General features: G+C 60.7%; 2 protein-coding genes across 13 annotated transcripts; one reads left to right on the top strand and one right to left on the bottom strand.

The window, feature by feature from the left end:
• Positions 1 to 3964: 3964 nt before the first annotated feature.
• On the top strand, positions 3965 to 9054 carry SPATA2L (spermatogenesis associated 2 like). 2 transcript variants are annotated; one of them, XM_046680210.1, is made up of 3 exons: positions 3965 to 4220; positions 4989 to 5292; positions 7031 to 9054. In XM_046680210.1, the coding sequence occupies exons 2-3, from the start codon at positions 4990 to 4992 to the stop codon at positions 7991 to 7993; spliced, it is 1266 nt and encodes a 421-aa protein (XP_046536166.1). In that variant the 5' UTR covers positions 3965 to 4220; position 4989; the 3' UTR covers positions 7994 to 9054. The 2 variants fall into 2 exon arrangements, with proteins under 2 accessions (XP_046536166.1, XP_046536165.1); XM_046680209.1 differs by lacking the exon at positions 3965 to 4220 and adding an exon at positions 4247 to 4487.
• Positions 9055 to 17372, bottom strand: CDK10 (cyclin dependent kinase 10). 11 transcript variants are annotated; one of them, XM_046680212.1, is made up of 13 exons: positions 17199 to 17337; positions 15232 to 15304; positions 14460 to 14531; positions 13580 to 13682; positions 13327 to 13408; positions 13154 to 13221; positions 12425 to 12477; positions 11902 to 11971; positions 11187 to 11246; positions 10655 to 10835; positions 10440 to 10579; positions 10060 to 10112; positions 9055 to 9715 (listed from the first exon to the last, which is right to left on the bottom strand). In XM_046680212.1, exons 1-13 carry the CDS (start codon positions 17283 to 17285, stop codon positions 9621 to 9623), a joined length of 1137 nt encoding a protein of 378 aa, XP_046536168.1. In that variant the 5' UTR covers positions 17286 to 17337; the 3' UTR covers positions 9055 to 9620. The 11 variants fall into 11 exon arrangements, with proteins under 11 accessions (XP_046536168.1, XP_046536169.1, XP_046536170.1 ...); XM_046680213.1 differs by having other exon boundaries at positions 10655 to 10778; XM_046680214.1 differs by having other exon boundaries at positions 10655 to 10778; positions 15232 to 15335; positions 17237 to 17259.
• Between the last annotated feature and the right edge of the window lie 101 nt (positions 17373 to 17473).

Genomic DNA, 17473 nt, shown 5'->3' with positions numbered 1-17473 from the left:
CTTCATTCTCCAGGTGGGGCACGCACGCAGGTGCCCTGAGTGGTGGTACGTGGGACCCCTGGGGAAGGAAAGCAGCCCAGCCCCAGCTATGGCAGCATCTCCCAGGGAGGGAGGGGACCCCCAGCAACCTGGATCACCACAGAGGTGGGCAGCTGGGCCCAGCCACAGCAGAAGCTGGTCGTGGGAGCTGTGTTTGGGGTCCTCGGAGAAAGGCTCTAGCAGCACAGCAACAGTTGGTGTTTATCAGGTGCTCTGTGCCAGGTGGTCTACCAAGCTGATCTACTCCTCACAAGAACCCCATGAGGACACTGAGGCACAGGAGGTGAAGTGCCTTCTTCATGCCACATCTCATGGTGACAGAGCTGGGTCTGAGCCCAGCAGGTGGGCTCCAGAGGCCAGTGGGTACCTGGGGCTGTGACCCCAAGGGCAGGCGCTGGGCCTGGAGGGCTGGGGCAGCTGTCCTGTCAGGAGCCTTTGTGGGCTGGGGGCCCCTCCCTGCAGCATCCCAGGAACAGACAGGCCAGCGCCCACCCACTCACGTGCCCTGCCCTCAAAGCTTTGAGTTCTTGAGCCCCGTGCCCGCCCTTGTCTCCTCACCCTGCCTTCTCCAGAGGAAGCCCCGTGGCCCTGTCCTCAGCCTCCCTGGCATTCTGCTTGTGCTCTTGTGAGCGTGGAGTTCTGAGTCCCCCAGACCTGCTGTGAGTCCCCGCTAGCCCCAGAGCCTGGCGAGCAGGTGCATGTCCCTGTCCCAGGCCTGGCGCTGCCATCTCAAGGATGGGCTTTTAAAGCCCCCTTTCCTCGTGCGTGTGGAGGGTGGAGGTGTCTTGAGCCGAGCCTGAGAGTGGGAGCAGTTGCTGGCTCTGCACCAGGGGCCACATCGTGGGCTGAGCTCTCTGAGGGCTGACTCCTTGGCACCCTGCCCAGGGCACTGTGATCAGACAGGCTTGTCCTCAGGCTGCTTCTTGCTGTGTGGCTTTGGGCCAGTCGTTTAGCCTCTCCTCCACACAACAGGGATAAATAATTGATTCTTCACATTGATAGTCCTGCAAATCAAGAAAAAGGCAGGAGCCCCAATTAGAAAAAGGGCAAAGGGGCCGGCCTGGTGGCGCAGCAGTTAAGTGCACACGTTCTGCTTCGGTGGACCAGGGTTCACTGGTTCGGATCCCAGGTGTGGACAGGGCACTGCTTGTGAAGCCATGCTGTGGTAGGCGTCCCACATATAAAATAGAGGAAGATGGGCATGGATGTGAGCTCGGGGCCAGTCTTCCTCAGCAAAAAGAGGAGGATTGGCAGCAGATGTTAGCTCAGGGCTAATCTTACATTAAAAAAAAAAAGGAAAAGAGCAAAGGCTATGAACAGACTATCTAGAGAAGAAGAAATTTAAAAAGCTAATCAGCGTAAGAAGAGGTGTTCAAAGTCACAAAAAAATCAAGAAATGCAAATTAAAACAATAACAAGGTGAGACTTCATAGGTGTCAGACTGGTGGAAACTAGAAAGCTGGACAATATGGAGCATGATGGTGTGTGGCAGATCGGAACCGCTTGCACAGTGTGGAGTAGACGGCAGTGGCTTCAGAGAGCCCGCTGCAGTCCTGGGCCAGCGTACGTGTCACTTGTTCCTCGGGCCCTGCGACTCTGCTCCCGGTTGTAGCCCGAGGTCATGGGAAGACGTATTCACAGATGGAGCTGAGGCAGTGTACATCTACCCCAGGAGAGGGGAGAGGAGGATGTGGGGAAAGCACTTGCTGTCTCCTGCTGAGTGACAGACCACCCTGTCTCACTGGACTAAACACCACACAGTCGCTCACTTTGCTCCTGAGTCTTCCATTTGGGCAGGTTCAGTGGGACCCGCTTGTCTCTGACCGCCTGCCATCAGCTAGGTCAGCTTCCAGGTTTGGGTGACCCCATGTCCAGGGGTCGATTTGTCCACAGGTCTGCAGTGGATGCTTGTCAGCTAGGAGCTCAGTCGGGGCTGTCAGAACAGCTTTATGAGGCCTGCGTTAGTTTCCTGTGGCTACTGTGACAAAATACCACAAATTTGGTGGCTTAAGATCATAGAAATTTACTCTCTCAAAAAAAAAAAAAAAGAAGGAAAGAAAGAAAAGAAATTTACTCTCTCAAAGTTCTACAGGCCAGAACTTTGAAATCAAGGTGTCAATAGGGCTGTGCTCCCTCAGAGTGCTGGAGCAGAAGCCTTTGTCTCCTGGTGGTGCCTGCAATCCTTGGCTTGTGGCCAAATCACTCAGTCTCTGCCTCTGTCATCATATGCCTTCACACCTGTGTGTCTGTGTCTAAACTTCCCTCTTCTTGTAAGGACACTGTTCATGTTGGAGTTAGGGCCCATCCTAATCCAGTGTGACTTCATCTTAACTTGATTATATCTGCAGAGGCCCAGTTTATGAATAAGCTCATTCCCAGGTTCCAGGTGGACATGAATTCCAGGGACATTATTATAATCAGCCCAGTACAAAGCCTCTCCATGTGACTGCTGGCTTCCTAACAGTGTGGCAGCTAGGTTCCAAGAGTGAGCATCTCAAGACAACAAGTCTTGTTTTATTTTGTTTTGCTGAGGAAGATTTGCCCTGAGCTAACATCTATTGTCAATCTTCCTCTTTTTTCCTTTTTTAATGTGAGCCACTGCCACAGCATGGCCGCTAACAGACAAGTGTAGCACCCAGGTCCGCACCCAGGAACCAAACTCTGGCTGCTTAAGTGGAGCACGCTGAACTTAACCACTAGGCCACCAGGCCTGGCTGAAGACAACAAGGCATTTTATGACTTACGTGTAGTGGAAGGTGCAAAGACCTGCCCAGGTTCAAGTGTCACACTGAAGGACAGCCACATTCCCTTGAGCAGCACACAGCAGTTAAGCGCAATTGCCTGGGGTCACACATAGCCACAGGGATGGATGTCAGACAGTGCTGAGTACAGAAGCAAAGAAGCAGAGTGAGGTGCCGAGCAGAACACCATCATGCAGGGCTGAAGATGAGCAGGCACCGGCCTGCACACTCCACCAGCATGTGCAGGAGGGTGACATCCACCACCTTGAGTGGAAGGGGCTGGAGCTGTGGACGAAGGCCATTTGACAAATTGGCAGAAGCCTGCCTCCACCCAAGACCACATTAAACTGAGTCAGGAACTGCAGAGGGGGCTTCTCTCAGCCCTTCACACAAGCAGGAGATGAGTAGAGTTGGAGGTGTAAGAGGCTAACTGTCCCCTTAGGGTTGGTGTGGCCCGGGTGATTTGCGTGAACAGTAATTGAAAGACTTCCACGTTCGGTGGTGGCTGGCAAGATGACTCGAAGAGATCCTGCTTGGCACCTTGGAAATTTATTAAAGAAACCTTAACTGAACTGGAGCCATGAAGGCCCTTAGAGGCAGGTCTCAGGCCCCATCACACATTGTGATCTGTGATTTACACCAAATTACACCAAACAGGAAGAGACAGGTGCTTGCATCTTGGAAGGTAAGTAAAACTGCTTTGCTACCGAAGGAGGATTTCTCTCCCCACCCAGCAACAGCTCAGCCAATCAGAAACGGCACAGCTCAGCGAATGAGAAGCCATTACCTCCCTGATCTGTTACTTTCCCCCAATGGACTTTTCTTTAGAACAGCTCCTCCTTCTCCCCATTTTCTGTATAAAAGCAGCTCCCCTCCTTTGTTTTCTGGATTTGCCTATGGTTTGCCATAGCACCCACATCCCGAATTACAATTCTTTCGGCTATTCCTGTGTGGCCCCGCCCCTCCAGGAGATGGCCCCGCCTTACCCCGCCCTCCCCAGATCCGGCCAATCCCCATTAGGTAACGTGGAGGGTGCGGCCCCCACTGAGGGCAGCCCCGCCCCTCCAGGAGGTGGCCCCGCCTTACCCCGCCCTCCCCAGATCTGACCAATCCCCATTAGGTAACGTGAAGGGTCCTGCCCCGACTGAGGGTAGCCCCGCCTCCCTAGGAGCTGGCCCCGCCCCCCGCTCAGCGGCGCAGGAGGACCCCAGCACGTGCTTCCCCGCGGCCTGACGTTCCCAGGGCACGGCTCGGGAGCTCACAGCTTGAGAGCTGGCGCGGCCGCTCCGAGCCTCCGTGGCTCCTCGCTGGGAGGAGCTGCTGGGACACAACCGTTTATTGAGCGCCCGCTGTGTGCGCTCAGTCCTCGCCCCACGGTTCGGCCGTGAACGACCCCCGCCCCGTGGGGACACGGCGACGCGGGAACAAGTGGCCGTCCAGGTGCGTCGCGCAGGTGCTCAACGGGGCGGGCCGCCGCAGTCCTCCCGGCCGTCGCCAGGCCCCGCCCCGCCCGCGGGAACGAGGGCAGCCACGCCCCCGGCACGCCCTGCCCAGCCCGAGTCAGCCGAGGGCGCGGTGCCCGAAGCAAGCCACGCCCCGAGCGTCAGGCCTCGGCCAATGCGCGGAGCCGGCTCCCGGCGGAAGCGCGCTGCTGGGGCAGACGCCAGAGCGGAGCGGCGGGTGCTGGAGACCGCTGGGGACGGACAGGTAGTGCGGTCGCCCGCGGGGCCGTCAGTACGATCTGGTGGGCGAGGGGGTCTCTGGTCGGGAGGGGAGACTCAGAGGGCTGAGAGGAGCCTCAGGGAAGAGGGGTACTCAGCTCGCGAGGATAGGTCGCCCCCCTGGAAGGGGACCTGTAGATGCTGGGTGAGGGGTGCACAAGCTACTGGGGACAGGGTCGCCAGGCTGGAGGGGGACCTGTGGATGTCGGGTAGGGGGCTCACAGTTTCCAGGGATAGGGTCGCCATGCTGGAGGGGGGATTTGTGGATACTGGGTGGAGGCTCGCAGCGGAGGGGTGGCACACAGCTGCTGGGGACAGGGTCGCCATGCTGGAGGAGAACCTCTGGATGCTGGGTAGGGGGCTCACAGTTGCCGGGGACAGGGTCGCCAGGCTGAAGGGGGATCTCTGGATGCTGGGTGGGCGCTTTGGGGGCGCAAAGCTGGCGGGAGGGGTATCTGATTCCTGATAGCCTACCCCCGCCCGCCAGGATGGGCAGCAGCTCGCTGTCCGAGGACTACCGCCTGTGCTTGGAGCGCGAGCTTCAACGTGGCCGCGCAGGCGTGTGCGGGGACCCGTCGTTGCGCGCCGTGCTCTGGCAGATCCTGGTGGAAGACTTCGACCTGCACGGGGTGCTGCAGGACGACGCGCTGGCGCTGCTCACCGACGGCCTGTGGGGCCGCGCTGACCTGGCCCCTGCCCTGCGCAGCCTGGCCCGCGCCTTCGAGCTGCTGGAGCTGGCCGCTGTGCACCTGTACCTGCTGCCCTGGAGGAAGGAGTTCACCACCATCAAGGTAGGGCGGCGGGCCTAGTGGGGCTCCCCTGCCTGGGCTGCTGGGGTCTGGCTACCGTTGGGAGGACAGCTACAGTCAAGGACTAGGGATTTCAGGTGTCCTCAGAACCTGGTGGGTTTCACAGGGCTCAGAACATGCTGAGGGGTCCTGGGAGTGTTGGGGCAGAGCTCTGGCCGAGGTCCCTCCAGCACTCCAAGAGCTGAGAACATGGGGTGGGTGGAGGCCACCTGCCCTGGGTGCCTGCCTCCCAGGGGGTAGTCGGTCCCCTAAAGCTTGTATCACTGCCCTCCCCAAAGTCCACGCAGCCACGGTGCCATAGAAATTCTAGGACAGGTGCACAGGAGAGACTTGAGATTCCATGGTCACCCTAATCCCTCCAGGACGTGAGCTAATCCCATTTATACAGGAGGACTGTGGGTGGGGTATCCCCTATGAAGCAGGCAGGGGCTATATGCCCTTGCACGCCTGGGGGTGGGCTGGGCTGGGCTGGAACTTAGTTCACCCCTTGGCTCGGGTATGGAGGTTGTGCCCAGGGCTGGCATGGCCCCTCTAGGTGAGCTGCCAGCCAGCAGAAGGGAGCAGGCCGCTGGTGCTCTGAGCTAATTCAGAAGAGTAGGAAGGTGATGACGTCACCAGGCACGTGGGCGAGTCCGCCTCCGCTGGTTGCCATGACAGCAGCAGCCCGTCTAGGGAGGTGAGCTCTGGAGCCCATGGCTCTGCGGGGACACCTGCTGGTCTGAGGTTCTAGGACTTTCATTCATCCCTTCACACTGGAAGGCAGGAGGTACCCGCCAGGGCCAGCCCATGGGGCGCCAAAAGCAGAATAGTCAAGCCTGCCCTCGAGGTGCTCACAGCTTCAGTGTTGGGCAGACCTGGATGGGGTCTGGTTCTGCCTCCTCCTGCCTGCGTGGCTTTGGGCAAGTTACCTAATCTCTCTGAACTATTTCCTCCTCTGTCTAATAGACACAAGAATAGTCCAGTTTGTGGTTTGCTGTGAGGGGTGAATGCAAAGCCCTCAGTGCACTGCTTGCACTCGGTGGTGCTCAATACGAGTGAGGCAGTGTCCTGAGCCGGGAACCGAGGAATGCTCACGCGCTCCCAGAGTTGGGGAGCTTTAGTTGGGAGAGACACTGGATCACTATCCTAATAATCCTTTTAGTTCCTCACATAACTTTGCAGTCTAGAAAGCACTTTGCCATCTGTCAGCTGCACATTAGAGCCTCCAAAACATACAGCTATTTCATCCATGTGGTGGAATGCTACCCGACGAGAAACAACGGATGGTAAAGCCTGTCCTGATGGGGAGAACTCACTAAGACAGTCCCTGGAAAAGCAGCGTCCAGAGGACTGCGTTCAGGAGGCTCCCTGGTCAAGGAGATAAGCACCTCTATGGTGTTAGCACAGTCGAGCACTCAGCAGGGACACAGGCACCTGACTGGAGCCGAAAAGCCCCAGGGTGGGAGGAGGTGGAGGGGCCTGGGGGGTGGGCAGAGATTTCTCACCGTAGGGACTCTACTCTCCTGATTATGAGCCTGCCCCAGCCCATGAGACAGGCTTTGGGAGTGGGCTGGTCTGGAGGGAGTTCAGCACAACCCAGAACTGCCCAGTCACTTGGCACCATGCTGCCCTCTGGGGTGAGAGTGGGGGCCCCTGAAGCTGGCCAAGGCCGGTGTGCAGCCAAGGTGGGGTCGGGTCTGCGGGAGGGCAGGCTGCTGCTGACCGGGCCCCTCCCTTGCAGACCTTCTCTGGGGGCTACGTGCACGTGCTGAAGGGCGTGCTCTCAGAAGACCTCCTGATCCAGAGCTTCCGGAAGATGGGCTATGTGCGCAGGGACGACCACCGCCTCATGGTGGCCACCCCGCCCCCTGCCTCCCAGTTACTGCGCGTGGCCCTGGGCTGCTTTGCCCTCCGGCTGGAATGCGAGATCCTGGGAGAGGTGCTGGAGCGGCTGGGCACCAGCGTGCTGCCGGCTGACGAGCTGCTGAGGGCACGGCGGGCCAGCGCAGACGTGGCCTCCTGCGTGGCCTGGCTGCAGCAGCGGCTGGCCCGGGAAGAGGAGCCGCCACCCCTGCCCCCACGGGGCTCCCCAGCTATGTACCGGGCCCCGCTGGACCTGTACCGGGACCTGCAGGAGGACGAGGGCTCGGAGGAGGCCAGCCTGTATGGAGGGCCCTCACCAGGCCCAGACTCGCCCCCCTCAGAGCTGGCCTACCGGCCTCCACTCTGGGAGCAGAGTGCCAAATTGTGGGGTTCTGGGGGCAGGGCCTGGGAGCCGCCAGCAGAGGCCGAGGTACCGCAGCAGGCCAGCAGCCCGCCTTACGAGGCCTCGGAGGAGGAGCTGGAGCCGGAGCCCTCGGCCTTCTCCTTTCTCTCACTGCGGCGGGAGCTGCTGAGTCGGCCTGGGGACGCAGCCGCTCCCAGAGCCCCAGGGAGCCCCGGATGGGCCAGCCCCCAGCATGTGCATGGGCCCAATCCCGAGACCCCCGGCTACCAGGCGCATAGCTGCCTGGCCTCTGGCGCCCTGCCCACGCTCTGTTGCGACACGTGTCGCCAGCTACACGCTGCCCACTGTGCTGCCCTGCCTGTCTGCCATCAGGGCCACGTGCAGCACACCCTGCTCAGCGACACCCAGCGGCGCCTGTGGCTGCAGCGTGCACAGGTGGACAGTCTGCTCTATGACAGCCCTGGGGCCCGGCCATAGGCCCTGCCAGGCCCTGGGTCAGGGCTTTCTGGAGTTACCTCGGTGCTTCTCTGGCCTCATCCCTCCTTGGGCCTGGGCCACTGGCCACCTGCCCCTCCTCCCCTCGAGGAGCCCTGGGCACAACAGAAGGGGCAGGGAGAGTCCAGGCCCCACAGAGCAGGGGGTGGGGGCTTACCTGCCATCGCCAGCTCCTGCCTCCAGCTGTCCTGTCCCTGTCCTCAGCACCCAGATTCACGCCTGGACGTGCTGGGTAGAGGGACACAGCACCCGAACCTGTCCCCATGAAGGACCCTCACCCTCCTCTCACCCCTTCCCCCACCCCACGGCAGGGGCCCAGCTATCGGCGTAGCTCCACTCCCTGCAGGCGGTGGCTCAGGACACGGTGCTTCCCTCCACATGTCCAGGGGGACTCGCCACATGGGCGTGTCCTTGGGGGCCTGCAGGTGACAGCCCCTAAGCTGACTCAGCCCCTCTGTGGGTGTCACAAGCCACACTGAATGACTCCATGTGCCCTAGTCTCAGCTGGGCAGGGAAGCTGGGCGCAAAGACAGAGACGTGATCTGGTTTGAAACCAGAGCAAGGAGATGCCTGCAAACTCTCAAGAAAGCGCAGCAGGAGGTAGACAGTGACACAGCCGGACGAGCCTGAGTCACTCCACTCCAGGTGGAGTGTAGGGGCGTCTGAGCAACCAGCCACCCCGGCGGCTGTCCTGCTGTGTTGGCTGTGGAAGGCGGGGTGGGAGGTCTCCCAGGCCCCCCAAGTCCAGTGGTAAAGATGCAGCAGGCCCCCTGAGGCAGACCCCCAAGGCCAAGGAAGGAGGGCCATGCAACCCCTTGTCCCTTGGGGCAGGCAAGTGTCCCAGGAGCCACCGGCTCACAGGACTGGAGGGGGCAGGTCTGCCTGCCTCAGCCCTTGGGGCAGGTGCCTGTCTTCTGTGCTGGTCCCTCCACACCGGGTGCCCACCCAGCCTGTCTGTTCCAACTCCCGGCCTTCCCAGCACTGGGAGAAGCTGTCAGTCACGAATCAGAACCTCTGAGTACATTAAATCACTGAGCCGCTCAGGACAGTCAGTAGAGCTTTTATCTCTGTGCCCCATGCCAGTCATGCCCCTTCCCTGGGGCCTCAGTGTGGGAGCAGGACGGGACTTGATTGGGCTCAGAGCGTCCAGGCCCAGGGCCCAGCCCACTAGGCTGGCTCACCCCACACCAATCCTTCCTTCCCACCCCAAGGTCCTGCCAGCCCCACCTGGGGGTTACCACAGCCACTGCCTGCCCCGGGCAGCTTCTGGTGACCAAGAGGGAACACAACTGGCCATAGAGGATCTGCTGGTCCCAAACCAGTGACACCCACGGAGATGGGCCAGTGGGAGTTTCTTGCTGGGAAGTGAGCTTGGCAAGTGGTAGGACCCAGCATGGCCAGCAGGTGGCGCCACCACAGCCTGGGTGGGGCTGCCTCAAGGTGTCCTGGCCCTTGGGGTGTACCCACTCTCACCCCACGTCGACACTCGCTCTTCTGGGGCAGTGGCAGGAAGCGGGGCAGCTGGCTGGAGCAGCTGGTGGGTCCTGGCACGGACATGCTGGAAAGGAGCACGGCTGACCTGGACTGCAGGCCTTGCAGACGCCAGCCGTCAGGGCTTGCTGCGCTTGCTCTGGCCCGAGGCTGCGGCTGGGGCCCGCTTGTTGCGGTGGTGGGGGAAGGTGGGCATGAGCTCCGGCTCGCAGGCTGCAGGGAGGGGGCTGCTCAGCACTGGGTTGGGGAGGGCCTCCCAGGGCACGGGAGAGCCTCAGGCTGGGAGCGCTTCGGGTCTGAACAGCACCCCCCTGCTCCCCTCCTCTGATCCCACAGACAGTCTGTGCGGCCCCAGCACCCCCACCAGCCTCAGTGCACAGCCCCTGCCTGCCCAGGGCCCACACCCTCCCCGAGGGGTGTGCATGGGAGCCCGCCACACCGCCTGCAGGGGCTTGAGCAGCTACGCAAGGCCAGACCCCAACATAACCACCTGGGACAGAAGGGGCCGCCAGCCCTGTACCCCACAGAGCAGAGCCTGGGTGGTCTGGGGGACTCACGCAGGGGCTTCTCCTTGAAGTAGGAGCTCTCCAGGCAGTCCCCCGCCGTCGCCCTGGAAGCAGCCGTGCTGTTAGCAGGACCCTGGGCCTCACTGAGGCTCGTCCCCCTCACACCATGCCCAGCCCAGCAATGTCTGGTTCAAGTTTGCCGACAAGTGAAAGGGGGGTGGCAGGTAGGGGTCTGTGGCCCAGAAACCCTTGGGAACCGCAGAGTGGGCTCCATGACCTGGGTGGGCAGACCGCCCAGACTGGGCACCTGACCCGCCATGTGTGTCCTGGGAGGCAGCGTCTGGGTGGCTGCACGTCCTGTGTTCTGAGAAACCTTTCCAAAGGGCTCAGGCTCAAGGTGCCGCCGCCCCCACCTGTAGGCCGGTCCGCACCTTTTCCTAGGGTCGTACATGAAGAGGAGGTTGAGCAGGCGCAGGCCGGCCTCTGAGAGCCACGGGAACCTGTGCTTGAGGTTGTTGTAGGGCTGCTTCCGCAGGCTGTACTGGCTCACGAGCGGCAGCTTGGAGAAGCCCTGCAGGAAGCAGGAGCTGATGCCACACGGGCCAGCCTGGCTGAGGGCGAGTGAGGGCAGAGGCCAGGCACTCACCGGCCAGATGTTCTCACTAGGTGTCCCCAGCAGCTGGACGATCAGGTCCACCTGGTGGATCTCGGAAGTGCCAGGGAGCAGGGGCTTGTGGGCCAGCAGCTCAGCCAGGATGCAGCCCACGGCCCTGCAGAGGAGCGCAGGCTGCGCCTGACTCAGCTGCTCGCTCCGCCACACACCTGTGCTGAGCACCACTGCAGTGTGACCACGGAGGGCGAGCGCTGCCCACACGTCTCCATGGGCTGGGGGCAGAACCCGGGAGGAGTCATGACGGAACAGGTGAGTGACTACTCGGCCCCCCCTGGGCCATGTCACCTGGTCCCTGCAGGCCTCTCAGGGTGGCCACGAGGGCAGGCCTGTCGTCTGTGGACCTCGGGGCCCCTTCTCACACCTGCTCTCGGGATCCGAGGCTTGGGCCCACCCTCCTGGGGCTGAGAGGCTGACAAAGGCCCCAGCTGCACTCCTGTCCCTTCAGTTCTGATATGACTGACTCTGGCCCTTCCCCGACGCCCTAGGAGCGGCATCTGCTTCTCACCACATGTCGATGCTGGTGGTCTGCGTGGTGGTTCCCAATAGCAGTTCAGGGGCTCGGTACCTGCAAACAGAAGCCTCTACCTCACATCGGGTAGCACCTTTCCTCTAGCCTGGGCTTCCACGGGCACAGCCTCTGTGCTAGCCCACCCACCGGCCACCAGCCTCCTTGAGACAGCCTAGACGACCGGACTGCTAGGCCCAGCTCGGACCACCCCATCCTCAGAAGCCCTGTGGCTGCTGGACAGCTCCTCTGTGGAGTGGTGTCCCGTGTATTACAAAGACACAGACTCCCGCCAGCCCGTCTCACAGATGGGGGCTGCATGACACGGGGCAGAAAGCATCTGACTTCAATATCCTACCCTTGACCAGGACCCTGTCCTGCCTCTTAGAGGTGTAAGTGAGAAATAACAACACAAAGCTGTGTACACCGCCATCCTTCAGTCGGGCACCAGCTCCCCTTCTCGAGCTGGCTCCGACCAGGCTGGGGGCCTGGCGGCCTCAGGCCAGGGCAGCGCCCCATCCAAGGAGGCAGCTTCTGCAGTATCACCAAGTCTGCTTCTCCAGTGACAGCCCTGCTGTCTTGGGAAGCTGTCCTAGACCCAGCCTCTGAGTGTGCATAGAACCCTACAGCTTAAAGACCTACAAGATCCTTTTGCAACTTCAGGGTGTCCTCCCCAGACTCCCCCCTCCAGGCAGACGTGGTCTGAGGCACTCACCAAAGAGTGACCACCTTGGGAGTCATTGGCTTCACTGGAACGCCATAGGCCCGGGCCAGGCCAAAATCCGCTGTGACAGAGGCAGATATAGGAGGGAGGGTGTGTCACCAGGTAAGAGCTAACAAGTTGCCACCTGGGGCCACGAAGACAAAGGAGCCAGCTCCAGCTCTCAGCCTAATGAGCCTCAGTGCTTATGAGGTCTGACCTCCTCCCAGGGGGAGGGGGGGACAGGGAGAGGTGAGCAGGGGTGCATGGAGCACACGGGGGCTGCCCACCTAATCTCGGGCAGGGAAGGCCCTGTGGGGGGTGACAGCCGAGCTGAGACAGAACATCAGGCAGAGTCACCAGATGGGAGGGAGAGGAGAGACAGAGGGGCCAACTATACAGGGCTGGGCGCTGAGGCCCAGAGCCGGGGGGCCAGGATGAGCTGGAGAAGGAGAGGCGAGGCCAGCAGGCCCGGCTGGAGCCCCAGTAGCACGCGTGGAGAGATGCCCCACCCCACCAAGCCAGCGCCCTGGCCCACCTGTCTTCACACAGCCCTTGTCGGTCATGAGCAGGTTGGAGACCTTCAGGTCCCTGCGGTGGAAAGAGCATCAGTGGCTCCGGAAGCAAGCTCCCGGGTGGCCAGGTCCGCTCAGGAAGCTTTCTCACAAGCCTCCTATCAGAACTTCCTAAAAACGAGCAGGGCAGGCAGCACAGGGCCACTCGAGAGTTGGGACATTGGAGCTCCCGCTAACATTCTGAGGCAGTGGCAGAGCTGGCCTCAAGCCCAGGTCTAACTGCCAGGCCCACCCCGCTCCCCAGCCGGGCCACATGAGCTGCCCAGAGCACAGAAGCTGCTGCCTACACAGTCCTGCTCCAGCCGGGAAGGCCCCCACTCCACCCCTCTAGGCTCAGCCCTTCCTGCTGTGCATCACAAGACTCCAGGAAGGCTCTCTCCACTGCAGGACTTCTCAGAGCCTTGACTACACTCATACCATTGGCCCCTCAGGGATTATCTTCTCCTAGACGCTTCCCCAAGCAGCAGTTAGAGAAGCCCACTGCACTGAGGCCATGTCTGCTCCTCTCCTGCGTTCTGGGCAACGAGGCACTGGCACTGGAAGCCAGGGATCAGTACTGGCAGTCACCTTTCCCCAGTGTCACAAATCAGCACCCACTTGGACAAATGTCCCCTGAGGCCCCATCCCATCCAGACCCCTCCCATCAGCCCAAAACCTGCCCCTTGGACCTGCCCTACCCAGGCCCCGCCCACCTGTGGATGATGAAGTTCCGGTGCAGGTACTGGAGGCCCCTGAGCACCTGAAGCACAATGCACTTGACCTACGCAGAGGGCCAGGACTGCCAGTCAGGACCAGCCATGTTTGGCACAAATGTGCCCGACAAGGACCCATGCCGGCCCCCCTCCCAGCACCCCTAGCCTTGCACCTGGGCCTCAGAGAAGGGTGTTGGCATGTTTTCCAGAAGGCTGGCCAAGTCTTGCTCACAGTAACCCATCACCAGGAAGATGCTGCAAGAAAAAAGGGGAAGACACACACCACCTCCCACCTCCTCCCGGGTGGGCCAAGGGACCTGCCCAGGGCTGCGGGAAGGGCAACTCTGGTCTCGGGGGAACACAAGGAGGGGGCTGGGCAGGGTGGGCTCAGCAGGGCCTAATGCGGAGAGGCAGCAGACTGCTCACCTCTCCAGGTGGTTCCCCACAACCACCTCCTTCAGCTCCACGATATTTGGATGGCGAAGGCGAAGGAGCAGTGTAATCTCTCGAAGGCTGCTGATGGGGACCCCTGCAACCAGACACAGCCTTAGCAAGCCCCACCCCTACAGAGGGGGACCCCCTGAAACCAGAGATTCAGCAGGCCCCACCCCTGCAGACAGGGACCCCTGCAACCGGACGTAGCCTCAGCGGGCCCCACTCCTGCAGACGGGGACGCCTGCAACCAGACACAGTCTCAGCGGGCCCCACCCCTGCAGACGGGCACCCGTGCAGCTAGCCACCTCAGTGAGCCCCACCCTGGTCCATGTCAGTCCTCAGTGACCCAGACCCCTAAGTCTTTCACGGCTCTGCCCATCACCTCAGGGAGAATCAAGGCCATCCCAACCCCCCTTCCTTCATCAAAAGCAAGGCACCAGCTCTCTGCACTGACCACTGTGTATGGCAGGGGTCTCCACAGTGAGCAAAGCAGAGCCCTGCCCACAGGCAGCCAGGGAAGGGGTGGGGGGTGGTGAGCAGGGGTGCATGGAGCACATGGGGGCTGCTCGCCCGGTCTCGGGCGGGGAAGGCCCTGTGGAAGGGTGACAGCCGAGCTGAGACAGAACATCAGGCAGTCACCAGATGGGAGGGAGAGGAGAGACAGAGGGGCCAACTGCACAGGGCCGGGCGCTGAGGCCCAGAGCGGGGGGCGGGATGAGCTGGAGAAGGAAGGGCAAGGCCAGCAGGCCCGGCTGGAGCCCCCGAGACCAGCCCCCTTTAACGATCAGGCCAATGCTCTTGGGAGGCAGGCTCGCCCTCAGTCCCAGTAAGACCCTCTACCGTTCCCCTCCAGTACCCGCTTCCCACTCACCATCCTTCTCCTTGTCCATCCGCACCTTTTTCAGGGCGACAATCTCATCCGTCTGGGTATCCCGGGCCCGATCTGGAAATTCATCCATGATGGACTCTGATCTGATGCCCCCTGACATCCTCATGCCATATGGGGCCTCCTCCTGAACTCTGGGGGTTCCCTCTCTCTTCCTCGATACTGGATGCCCAGTGACACTCAGTCCTCACTCTGTGCAAGCAACACCCCCAGCCCCACTCGCCGTGCCCCCTGGGGGTCCTCCTGTCTGATCTGGGGACAGGGGCCTGGGTATAACACGGTCCCTCTAAGTCTTCCTTCTTATAGTCAGCACACAGATCACTGCTTTGTGTTCTGTTGTTACCATGTTCTAACAGCAAATAACGTACTTTATCTAGAAAAAAGAACACTTATTTTGGGGAGCAAAGATGGCTCCCCAAATTAGCACAAAAAGATGTGCTAACTTGCGCAGCTTCCAAACCCTGAGCAGTACGATCCACACCAGCACCTCAGCGGCTACGAGCTGAGCTCTGGCCGCTTCTCGAAGTGCTACGTTTTATTGCTGTACAGGTCCACTCACGGTTATGCATAAGCAAGCTGAGACGGACATTTATTCGGACACGGTGTGAAATTTATGGCAGTCATGCCAGGGATCAGAGTTCACTTGTACAAGTTGTTGCTGGCTGTGGAGCAAGGGCTATCAACCTCCTTCTAGCCCGAACACAGCTCCTGCTTGGATAGTCCCCTGGAGCCCAGGCCTCCCATCTCAGCCACTCACACACAATGCCATAGGTGCCTTCCCCGATGCGGTTCAGCTTCTCAAACTCCTTCACGCTCCGGCACCGTCCCAGCTGAAAGAGACGGAGGCTGGCAGTGCGGGGACTTTCAATAAGGAAAGGAGAACAATGACACTAGGCCAGAGGCTTCGAATCGAATATCAAAGACAGCTCACCCACTCTCGTCTAATCCCACATCCAGACATACTCTGTCCAAGCACAGTAACCACCAGCCACATATGGCTACCACTAATTAAAATAAAAGTTCATTTCCTCAGTTGGACCAGCCACGTGTGAAGTGCTCAACGGCCCCCTGTGGCTCATGGTGACTGTACTGGATGACTCATCATCAGAGAAAGCCTGCTGGGCAGCACTCACTAAATCATGCTCTGGAGATGGAAAAAGCTTGAAGACTTTCACAAAGTATCTACCAAACACAGCAGAAACATTTCTGTGGCATGGGAACTGCCCCCAACATCCACACAGGACTTCTTCCTTTGAGTTACGAAACACTGCACCGTAGCACGTGGCCATCCAGCTGGGGGTCATATTTCCCAGCCTCCCTTGCAGCTAGGTATGAGCATGTGACTGAATTCTGGCCAATAGGACATGAGCAAAAAGGACAACTGTGACTTCCTGATCAAGGGAAGCTGACTGCCGCCCACTCCTTTTTACCCTTTGAGGCAGGCTGGGATTCAGAAAAGGTACAGGTGGAGCAACAAGACAGTCTGAGTGCCTGCACCTTCTGGAATGTTAGGAGAGAGAGAAATAGTCTTGTACTTCAACCACTGTATTTTGGGGTTTCTCTGTCTGTACCCTAATACACCTTCACAAGGTGGTGCGTTCGAAGGTGGACTGAAGGAGCACTTCCCCCTGGGTCTCAGCAGCACATGCAGCGAGGTTCGATTCTAACAGCTCCTCTCCGGCCTTGCTGCCTCTATTCTCTTAGCCACCCTGCCCTCCATTGCATTCCTTCCTAACACCTGGGGATCCGAGTCAGAACCTTCTAGTCTGGATTGAAGCCCTTCTGTGATCTCGCCTCAACCTCCCTTTCCCACCGAATTCCCTCTCTCACAGTCTCTGTCTCCAGGCTCAACGCCTGTGCTTCCTATTCACACTCTGTATTCCCCTTCTCCGGGACTTCGCTCCTACTGCTCCTTAAGTCTGGCATGCCACGCCTCCTCCCCTCTGCGCGTCCAAATCCTAGCGACACTTCCTGGCCCAGCAGAAAACAATTTTTCTTATGACATCCTCTGATACTTTCATGTCTTGAAGCACCTACTACCGTGCTCTCTGCACTGTGCTGATCTGGTCCTCTTCACGCTCCTGTGAGAGCACCCCTGCGCGTCAGAGCAATGCACCGCGGCCAGTGGGTGGCTCCACAGTGGCCCCGGCGCTCGCTCAGCCAGCCGGTCAGTGGTCCTCACCGGACACGTGACTGGGCCTCGCGCACCAGCAGCAGTTAACACCGCCAGGATCAGACCCGCCCAGCACGGGCCGCCAACGGTGCCCGGAAAGGGTCACTAGCGGACTGGGTGACAGTAACACGCAGAGCTCCGCACAGACCGAGGCACAGAGGCCGCCGGGTCCCGGGTGGGCCCGGCCCATCACAGCCCGGGAGACCACGCCTCCCACTCCTCCCACGGGCAAACGCTCCGGCCTGCGCGCAACGCTCAGAAACCCCGCGTCGGGCCCGGAGCCTGCCCTTCCGGAGGAGGCCAGCAGCACAGAGCCTGCCCGTCCCTTTCGCCCGGGAGCTACCCGCCCCGGGTTCCGCCCTCCTCGCCTGGAGCGGGGCGGAGCTACCGCCGCCGCCGGGTTCTGGGCCTGCCGCGGGGGATTCTGGGACTGTCGTTTCCCCCAGTGCCGGCAAGCTCGGCGCTTTAGCGCGACACTGAGGGCCCCCGCGCGTTTCGGCCCCGCCCCCCGCCGGCGAGGGCAGCGCTTCCCCGAGCACCCCCCGTCGCACCCTGTGTTCTGGAGGCACCGTGAAGAAGCCTTCCTTACGGATACATTTCAGACGGATCTGCTCCGACTCCGGGTCCGGATCCCCCATGCCGAGCCCAACCCACCGCTTCCCTTGCGCGCAGGCGCAGACGGGGTTCTTCGGCGCAGGCGCGTGGCCTACTTCCGGGGCGTCCGCTCCTTAGCAACGGTTACCCTGGGAACTTCTTGAGGACCCCGAGCGCCTGCGTTTCTGCTCTCCGTCGGCTCAGACCCCCGACGTTCGGGCCCCATTTCAGT

This window comes from Equus quagga, chromosome 13 (genome assembly GCF_021613505.1).
Source record: "Equus quagga isolate Etosha38 chromosome 13, UCLA_HA_Equagga_1.0, whole genome shotgun sequence".
Classification (NCBI taxonomy): Eukaryota; Metazoa; Chordata; class Mammalia; order Perissodactyla; family Equidae; genus Equus; species Equus quagga.
The sequence above is the reverse complement of the archived record's forward strand: the minus strand, read 5'-3'. Positions and strand labels throughout refer to the sequence as shown.

What these genes read in the sequence shown, in the direction of transcription:
- SPATA2L (XM_046680210.1), top strand. Translation starts at nt 4,990, where the DNA reads ATGGGCAGCAGCTCGCTGTCCGAGGACTACCGCCTGTGCTTGGAGCGC. An exon ending in AGGAGTTCACCACCATCAAG is followed by an intron (nt 5,293 to 7,030) that starts GTAGGGCGGCGG and finishes CCTCCCTTGCAG; the next exon opens with ACCTTCTCTGGGGGCTACGT.
- CDK10 (XM_046680211.1), bottom strand. Translation starts at nt 17,285, where the DNA reads ATGGGGGATCCGGACCCGGAGTCGGAGCAGATCCGTCTGAAATGTATC. An exon ending in AGGCACCTATGGCATTGTGT is followed by an intron (nt 14,532 to 15,231) that starts GTGAGTGGCTGA and finishes ATGAATTTCCAG; the next exon opens with ATCGGGCCCGGGATACCCAG. An exon ending in ACCACCAGCATCGACATGTG is followed by an intron (nt 10,779 to 11,186) that starts GTGAGAAGCAGA and finishes GCTCCTCTGCAG; the next exon opens with GGCCGTGGGCTGCATCCTGG.